We start from the raw sequence: 9,934 nt of genomic DNA, 5'->3' as shown, positions 1-9,934 counted from the left end.
TGCCCTCCTCTCCATCCATACATGTCCAGCAACTCTCCATTCTCCCCTGCCTTCTCCTCCATCCATCTCCAGCAAATTTCCTCTCTCCCCTGCCCCCTCCATCAATCCTTGTTGTCCGGCAATTCTCCTCTCTCCCCTGCCCATCCTGTTTATTTCAATCCCCTTCCCCATTCTATCTCGCGTCTCCCCCGCCCCCCCCCCCCCCCTCAAAAGAACGAGAATGTGAATGCAGCAGCTCACAGGTTTGCTTGCCCTGTGTTTTGAGTGAACGGCGACGGCTGCGCGGAGGAGTGGAAACTAAATCGCTTCTTTACTTACAATGGACTACATGGGCGGGCTGGCTGGCTCTCTTCCACTCCACTCCCGAAGTTGCAGCGTAAAAGCAGCGAGCCAGTCTGGACTCCGTCCTTCGCTTCCTGCCCTCTCTCTGTGCCGTCCCGCCTTCCTCTGACGTCATTTCCTTTTGGGTGGGCGGGACGCTGAGAGGGCAGGAAGCAAAGGACGGAGTCGAGACTGGCTCGCTGCTTGCTGCTTTTACGGCCGCTCGCCGCTGCGGACAACAAAATAAGTCGTCGTCGTCGTGGAACTTGGTGAGGGTCGCAAAAGACTGGGCGGGCCTGGGCCGAGATTGGGTGGGCCTGGGCCCACCCAGGCCCACCCGTAGCTACGCCCCTGGTACTCCCCCACCCAGTGAAGACTATAAAGCTTAAACTGCCAAAGGCAAATGGTGCTAATAAAGGCCTTATTGCTTATTAAGGCACATTATGCTTTCTCCTCTTCTTTGACAGTTCCTTGCAGGCAGGCCTTATGTTCCAAGGTGAGAAGGCATGGTTCTCCCAAAGCGTGAGCCGGGACCTGTGTGAGTTCTGGGGTAGGTCTGTATATACTGATAATTTACCATTTACTGGCAGATAAGCTTAAAAGTACGTTTACTACTTAGTCCCAAGCATTTGTTATTTAGGCAAGCTTACATAACATGGGACTTGCTGGATCAGACACAACACCTCCAGTTTCTTGGTCTGATTGTGCATCTTGGCAGTTCACCTGCCATTTAGGTGATGAGCACAGCAGAGGAATACAGATGAGGTACCATCAAATACAAGGCTACCAGAAAGGGGAGAAATAAAAAAAGTGACAGTACGAGTTGAGACTGGGTGGTGATAATTCGACCTACCATTGGTAGAGCAGATAGGTTGATGTTATACAAGGGTGTTCCTTGGTTCACCAAACATAAATGAGTTGGCAATTATAGATGTTCCACTTGCCTGTGATCCTTTTTTTTATGATTCATTTATTTATTAATTTTAAACTTTTAACAAGAGTACACTTGTCATATGCAATACAGCCAGATAAATAACAAAAAGAAAATTACAAAAACAGTTTTGAGGAATAATTATTCTCATCCAAGAATTACATTAAAAGAAAAAGGTTACTTTTTGCTTATAACATACTAGCCTTTGAGCCCGTAAAAACGGGCTATTATAGGAAGGGTCGGTTGAAAGGCCCGCCCCCGCCGCCGAGTTCGCCGCTGCCCCTCCCCCTCCGAATTCGCACCCCCCCCCCGAGCCATCACCACCCACCTTCCACCCGGCCGGGCCCTCGCTCCGCTAATGAAACAGCAAGGGTCCGGGAACGCAGTACTGAGCTCTGCTGAGCTGCCGACGTCTGCCTCGTTCTTCTTCTCTGCCTGTCCCGCCCTCGTGTGACGTAACGTCGTCGAGGGCGGGACAGAGGCAGAGAAGAAGAAGGAAGGGCGATGTCGGCAGCTCAGCAGAGCTCAGTGCTGCGTTCCCGGACCCTCGCTGTTTCAATAGTGGAGCGAGGGCCCGACCGGGTAGAAGGTGGGTGGTGGCGGCGACTCGGGTGGGGGGGAGCGTTAGACGGCGGTGTCCCTCCCTCAGAAATGCGTAGTGCAGACCCTCTCTGTTCCGCCCCCCGTCATCACGTATTGACGCAGGGGCGGGGCAGAGAAGGTCTCTACTGCGCATTTGCGAGTGAGTACGACACTCGCCTTTTATATATATTGATTATTCTGCTTTCTTAGGCCACAATCTCTTGGGGGCGTTAAAGAATTAGAGAAGATTACAAGGAATAACAAATAAATAAACAAGGCTGTGTATTCCCCATTCTAATTTAACAGTTGTTATTTCAGTTGTTTCAAATCCAGAAAAGATTTCGGCTGATCAGGAGAATAAAAAACGTATTTCGGCTGACCCAACTTTACAGGGATAAGCAAGAAAGAAAGTTCCTCCTGCTTCCACTGTTCTTTTTTTTCATAACCAAAAAAGCTTTTCTTTTCTGTTGAGTCATCTTTGTTACATCAGGGTATATCCATATTCTCACCTCCAAAGTGAGAATTAGCATTTTTAAAGTAGAGTCTCAAAACAGAATTAATATCTTGTTCAGAAACAAAGGAAACCAACAGTGTTGCCCACTCTGTTGCGTTATCTAAATGAAACGGGCGCTAGCAAGGTTTTCCTCGGAGTGTGTATGTTTGAGAGAGTGTGTGTGAGAGTGACTGTGTGAGAGAGAGAGTGAATGTGCGTGTGTGTGACAGAGAGAGTGAGACTGGGTGCGAGTGTGTCTGTGAGAGAGAGACTGTGTGTGAGAATGAGAGTGTGTGCCATGGGCCCCCCTCCTCCTCCCTCCGAGTTCCAAGGTCGCCCCTCCCTCCGAGTTCTAGGGTCGTCCCATCCCTCCGAGTTCCAGGGTCGACCTCCCCCCTTCCTCCGAACTCCAGGGTCATCCCCTCTCTCCCTCCCTCCGAGTTCCAGGGTCGTCCCCTCCCTCCGAGTTCCAGGGGACCGAGTTTCAGGGTCCCCTCCTCCCTCCCTTTCTCTGAGTTTCAGGGTCCCCCTCCCTCCCAGTTCCAGGGTCGTCATCCCTTCCTCCCTCCCTTCCAGTTCCAGCACCCCTCCCTTCGAATTTTAGAAGTCATCTTCACTTACGAAGTCGGGGTTATGGCGGCCGTCAGCAGCAGTAAAAGGCGTGCAGGCTTGGCCCTTCTCTCTCTCTCTCAGCTCTAGTCCCGCCCTCATTTCCTGTTTCTGCAAGGGCGGGACCAGAGCTGAGAGAGAGAAGGGCCGAGCCTGCACGCCTTTTACTGCTGCTGCCGGCCGCCGTAAACCCGACTTGGTAAGTGAAGATGACTTTTAAAATTTGGAGGGAGGGGGCCTGGAACTGGGAGGGAGGGAGGGACGACGACCCTTGAACTGGGAGGGAGGGACGAGGGAGGAGGACCCTGAAACTCAAAGAAAGGGAGGGAGGAGGGGACCCTGGAACTCGGAGGGAGGGAGGGGACGACCCTGGAGCTCAGAGGGAGGGAGGGGGGTCGACCCTGGAACTCGGAAGGAGGGGATGACCCTGGAATTTGGAGGGAGGGAGGGGACGACCCTGGAACTCCAGGCTTGGTTGTATCGGGGAAGAAGTTGAGGTAGGAGGGGGCACTGTCCTCAATATTCCCTTTCGTTTCGTGTGAGGCATAGTTGCAAAGAAGAAATTATTTTCAAAGCCTAGCAGGAGCGTCTCACAATCCAACTGGTCATGCCGCCACCCGCCAGTGATCCTGTTATATAAATAGGTGTACTACTTTCCCTCTCCCCCACACACACTAATTTTAAGACCATGTTTGACAAAGTAGGTAGCATGACTCTGAACATTGTCAATGTTTTTTCCACAGGTAGAGAGTTGAGGTATAGAACGGAAATGTTTTAATCAGAAGTCTTAAATTGCACAGTATACGTGGCATAGTTTAAATACAACTCTTTATTGTGTTTAAATAATCTAACCAAACCTACAGCTAAGTAAAAGGGCCCCAAAAAGATTTCTTATGAAAACAAAGGGAAACAGAATGGGCTACTAGAAGAGCAGAGACAATGGAAATAAATTGCCCAATGGAGGAGGCAATAATTATTCAGATATATTAGTATGCTTTTTGTGTTAGTCCACTTTAAAGTGAGGCCCCGGTATATATGTCAGACCTCATAGACTTACCAACCAGGAACACAAAAAGGTCAGCACGCACATTCCTGAATCTCCACTACCCCAGTTGCAAAGGGCTTAAATATAAATCAACATATGCATCCAGCTTTTCCTACATTAGCACACAACTATGGAATGCATTACTAAATGCCATAAAAACAATGCACGACCTAACAATCTTCCGAAAATTACTAAAAACCAACCTGTTCAAAAAGGCATACCACAATGATCCATCCTAAATACCAGACAACGAAACTCTTCCAGAACTAGACAAAACTGAACTCTCTATACCTGACTGCTTCAGTAACTCTATCACTAATGAACATTAACACACTATCACCTTATTTCTCACGCCGAAATGAACTGATTATCTAGTTTAATCTATATTTTATTCTACCATCTATGTACTTAATGCAATATCACTTTGTATTTCTCATTCCGGAAATGGTGATCGCCACTACGGCATACTGTAAGCCACATTGAGCCTGCAAAAATGTGGGAAAATGTGAGATACAAATGCAACAAATAAATAAAGGTTATGAAGGTGCCCAGGAATTGTCCTGAAAAGTGTTCAAAACTTGACTTCTCGCTCTAGAGGATATTGCATACAGATACGGTTTCCATATTGATTTAAAAAAAAACAAAACAAAACATTAGTTTCCTGGGGTGTGTCCTAGCTCCATATGAGCGTGGAGTTTATTTCTCCAATACCAGAAGGTGGGAGGTGAGTCTTGTAACTAATGATTTATTATGCATTTCTCCCCCACCATATAGGCCTTTCCCAAAAACTGCTGTCCCCTCAGACTCGAGCCCCAAATAACGAGCTCTTATTGAAAATAATCCCCTCTTCGGACCGTTGTAAAGGATGTCACATGAGGCACTGCAAATAAGTAAGAAGAGTCACCCAGAATGTTTGTATGCAACTACACTTCCAGATATTATGAAAAAAGGTGTTCTCAGGTCAGGACAAGTGATGAAAAGTAATGCTTCCACCTCCATAACCTTTGTTTAAATGAAGATATTGTAATGAATAAAAAATTAAAATAATGTTTGAAGCTTGCTCTTGTATTACATGTATTTACTATTCTACATAGTCATGACCATTCACCATACTTTTCTGCCAGCGATGGACGAGTTTTTGAAAGCCATTGTGAAAGAGCTACACATCTTAGGGGTAATTCTGTAAGAAGGGTAGCAAGATGGGCGGACTCTGGGTGGGGTGCACATTTGCACGTATAGATTTTTTTTTTTTTTTTTTAAATCATTTATTTATAATTTTTTCATTTTACAAGGATCACTTGCAAAACAGTAAAACAGAGATGATTGTACATTAAAACAATATTTGAAGAAAACAATCTCAACAAGATAAATGGATTTTGTACAATCTTTCTCTTTCTTAGACCACAAAATAAATAGGGAGAGTGAAACAAGACAAGGAGATCAATTTAAGCAACAGCAAACAAAGAAAACGTGGTATTAACCCGATTATCCCCAGTTATTATTTATCTAAATCATTTTTCCACATTGATCATCTGGTTGGTTTCTTCAAGACCATAACGGTGCATAGTCCATCAATTTCATTGGAAACATACTTATTGTCCAATATTAGTGAAAGTAATACACCTGATTTCATTTTTTTTCCCTTTTAAAACCAGAAATTGTTTAACAATATAAACCCTTGAATCTCCAATCCAATTCCCGCTGATTAAAGTAATCCCAGTTTCACAGGCTTCACTCCTTTTGAATTAATATATTAAGAGGAATCATTTCAGAGGAAAAAAAAACATTAGGAGTCATACCTGGAACTCTGGGAAAACAACAATCTCGATATTAATCATCTACAACAATATTCATTTTGTTCAAATTTTTTCTGGTCTTATTATCATTTTCAAATCTTAACCGTTTCTACTTCAGTAGAACTTCATTTGCTGTATATTCTCAAATGATTCGATTAGATTATCCATGTGGCTCATTAACAAGACTATATCTGAAGCAAAGTCATTCTCTACCACCGTCAGGTCCTGGAGCACCCTCCAGATGACATTCAATGCAACCTCCACGGGAGCCAAAAACTCCAAGCTGATAACTCTTAAGGGTTTAGGAGTAGCACCGCCGACACGGGTTCAGCTGTAAACGACTTCCGTTTCAGCATACACTCCTGACTCACTCCTCCACCCCTTTGGACATGGTGGTTAAATGATTTTTGAGCGATGAAGTTGTTTCCAGGTCCAAGAGCATCGACGCTCCTTCGTCGGTGCTAATCAAAGGACTCATCAACCCAGTCATCTATGGGCAGCTCATCATACAGCGGTCCCACACTTGCTGCACAGGGGACAAAACGCTGGTCATCGGCGGCTGACCCCCCATTGTCCCCTTCCTCTGTTAAGGCAACTGCAATGCAGAGAGGAAATTTCAAGTGAACAAACACGTATAGATTTTTGAATACTATAATATATACAGTAATCTGTGTGCATTCTTCTGGAGTTTAGGGATGTCCAGTTGTTTAAAATGATATGGAAGACAATGATATTAGTTTTCCTTCATGTTGTATTTAATCAGAAAAACAGAATAGAAACAAGTTTTTGTTTTGTATTTTTAGTTCATGCTAAGGAGCCCTTTTACTAAGCCGCATTAGGTGCTAACCTGTGCCTAACACAGCAAAAAAAAAAATGCCTGGCACACTAATGCATTACTGCACGCTATTTATTTGGGGTGGGGTGGGGTGGGGGGGTGGGGGGGTTGAGAGGGCATGTCAGTGGTGGAGAGTGAACATTTCTATACCAGTTAGTGGATCTACATTACCACATGCTAACTGGCTAGCGCATGGTTAATGCGGGAGCCCTTAATTGCCTTTCATATTAGGTGGCGGTAAGTGCTCCCGTGGTTATTTTTTAAATGGCTGCATGGTAATGGTAACATTACTTCACAGCCATAAATAAAATAAATAAAAAATAGTGTTTTTTACGACCACTGTAAAAAAAAAAAAAAGGCCTCAACACACGAGAAAAAGCCGCATAAAGGCGCACCAGTTCTTTCCACAGCATAGTAAAAGGACCCCTAAGTGAAAGAAAACAAAAAAACATTAATGGCAATGGGATGAGAGATGTAGTGAAAAGCTTTTCTTATGCACATCCGTACTGAAATTTTGTATTGTTATGCAGAATTTTTAAAATTTTGGATTTTATATTTATTCTAAATTGAAGATGAATTAAACTGAAGTGCACCATCTATTTCCATACCAAAGTGGACTTACAATCTAAGCCATACCTGAGACAATAGGATAAATGGACTTGCCCTGAGGTCATAAAGAACTCCTGCGGGTGATGTAGGGTGGTAGCCTACCAGTTAAAACATTGGGCTGAGAACCAGGGGAGCCAGGTTCAAATCCCACCGCAGCTGCTTGTGATCTTGGATAAATCACTCCACCCTCCGTTGACTTATATACAAACTCAGACTGTGAGCCCTCCAGGAATGGAAATGTACCCACTATCCCTGAATATGCACTGCTTTGATAGCGTTGGGGAATGCAGACAGTATATAAGGATTTTTTTTAAAAGTAAACAAATAAAATGTGGTATTTAAACCACGGGTTTTTCTGATTTGCAGCCTGCTACTGTAACCGTTACATTGTTCCTCCCCTCCTGGGCAGCCTGTATAAGTTTGAAAAATGCAGAATTTTGCTATCTTCCGAAAAGCTTTGAAAACTGTTATTTTTAAAGAAGTTTTTTATATTAGAATTATTATCATCCTATATTGTAATTTATCTGATCAGTTGTGAATTCGCAGGATATGCCTGCTACTTATTGTAATCTGCACAGAACTCTTATGGGTAGACGCAGAATATAAGAAGTAAGTAAAGTAATGCTTATGTAATTTTTTCACTTGCCCTTTATTTTGCAGTGACGGAAGGAGGAGTGATCACCAATGCTCCTGCTGCTGAATATCTATTCAGTAATAATGCTTCTTACCCTGACACACAGAGGTAGATGGGCATCAGTAGCTATATTACCGTGTACTAACATATGTAAGGCATGCTGACACAATTCGCTGAGAGCTTATTCTTTTCAGGAGTTTCATTATGATTTTTTAAGGCAATATAATTTTACTGTAGACAAGACACCAGAACCTGCATAAAATCAGCTTCCTAGCGTTTATTGAGTGTTTGTTTTTCATAAGTTAGTAGTGATTCTGAACCTTTTTTATTTTATAACCATAAAATGGTCGTATCAGATCAGTTTGTCAATTCTGTTAACATGATAGTAGCCCTAATATCCAATATAAAATACTATGGAAAATAACTGTAAGTCTAAAACTGCAGCATTGCAAATCATTCCCGAGATACAATTAGTATGACTTAGGATGCACAAAACGTTAATTTTTTGCAGTTTGAATGTTTCACTGTTTATGATCTAGCAATTTCTTCTGTCCTGGATGTCCATCTCAAATGGAATCTGCCTTTGTTGGACAGAACTGTAAACCTTCACTTGCAACTTCCTGGATATTTCCCCCCTATTTTTACATCTTTCATGTCACCTAACCAGGCTGCTGCACTAACAGTCTTTAGACAGGGATATGGACCACGAATCCCTCCAGAATACAGCTTCAGTTTGGCCACTAGATGTCAGTATGCTCAAGCTTAAAATTTTGAAATAGGCGTTGCAAACCATATATGCTTCTTATTATTAGTATCCATGAAATACTCATTTGACCGTAACTATTTGCTCATGAAGTGGAGTTGACTATCTTGGTTTTAACATTTCTTATGCCTGTCTTTATGATATGTCTGTGTCAGTAATACTCCCTACATCATTATTGATGACACTACTAGTTGACTAAGATTCAAGTGCAGAACCTGAGCTGTGAGCTGAGATTTGGTTTTTTTGGCCTTTTGGCAGAGCTGGAAGTCCATACAATATAAGAGGTTCAATGATGCTGGAGCCAGTGCCAAGACAAGAAGACAACTTCTGCTAAAAAAATATGCATTTTTATAACTTGGTTATCTCTTTTTTCCAGATTATACCAAAGTTTAGATTATGTGAGTGACAAGGCCACAGTTTTCCATTCCAGTTATATCTCTGCAACTGCCAAGTCTAAAGTTCGAAATGCGGTGGCTTTGGGACACTTCATTCTACCACCTGCCTGCTTGCATAAAGGTTTGATCTTTTAAAAAAAAGTTTCACATGCTTTTGTTTTAAATGAAACTTGCAACCTTTCTGTGCTTAATAATAATTTGGAGATACAGTAGAAAATAGTATTACTTCCTCTGTTTTACCATTTTGTATTTACTCAAAATTCCTTTAATTCTGCCATTCTATTGCCAAGCAGTAGCCACTTGATTGATTCCTGCAGGTGCCTATATGATGTCATTGGTGACAAGGCTCCAAACATGGATGCTTTAATAGATGTAAGTGGGGGGGGGGGGGGGGGGGGGGGGAATTCAGAGGATTTCATTAGAGACATAATTTAAAAAACAATGTAGATATTCATTATATTGAGAAACAGTTTCCCTTGCTTTTAAAATAGAAATTATACAAAGCAGTGTACAAAATAGATAAAATTAAAAGCATCCATTAATATAATAGAAAAACTACACAATAGAAACACTACACAAAATCATCCATAAAACATAACAGATACAAAGATAAACACAAGGAAATGTTAATAAACATTCCATGAACAAAGCAAAAACCCTATAATAAAATATACTCTCCAGGGGTTGATGTCTGTATCTCACATTTTCCACTACTTTATTAACTTGCAGATCAGTTTGCATTTTAATTTTATTTTAATTACAATGTGTATCCTTAATACCCAAATGACAAAAAACAACTATGACATTATCAGGCTTATTTTCGAAAGAGAAGGACGCCTATCTTTCGACACAAATCGGAAGATGAGCATCCTTCTCCAGGGTCGCCCAAATTGGCATAATCGAAAGCCGATTTTGGGCATC

At 42.5% G+C, this 9,934-nt stretch overlaps 1 protein-coding gene across 1 annotated transcript; it reads left to right on the top strand.

Annotated features, from left to right (window-relative positions):
• Positions 1-519: 519 nt before the first annotated feature.
• LOC115458931 (telomere repeats-binding bouquet formation protein 2-like) lies at positions 520-9,134 on the top strand (the record flags this gene model as incomplete). Its single annotated transcript, XM_030188787.1, has 4 exons — positions 520-590; positions 789-871; positions 7,882-7,963; positions 8,995-9,134. Coding segments are annotated over exons 2-4 (286 nt in total), but the record flags the coding sequence as incomplete, so codon positions are not given.
• Positions 9,135-9,934: the final 800 nt, after the last annotated feature.

The sequence above is a fragment of the Microcaecilia unicolor genome, unplaced genomic scaffold, assembly GCF_901765095.1.
Source record: "Microcaecilia unicolor unplaced genomic scaffold, aMicUni1.1, whole genome shotgun sequence".
Lineage (NCBI taxonomy): Eukaryota > Metazoa > Chordata > Amphibia > Gymnophiona > Siphonopidae > Microcaecilia > Microcaecilia unicolor.
Note: the sequence above shows the minus strand (reverse complement) of the source record. Positions and strands in the feature narration are given on the sequence as shown.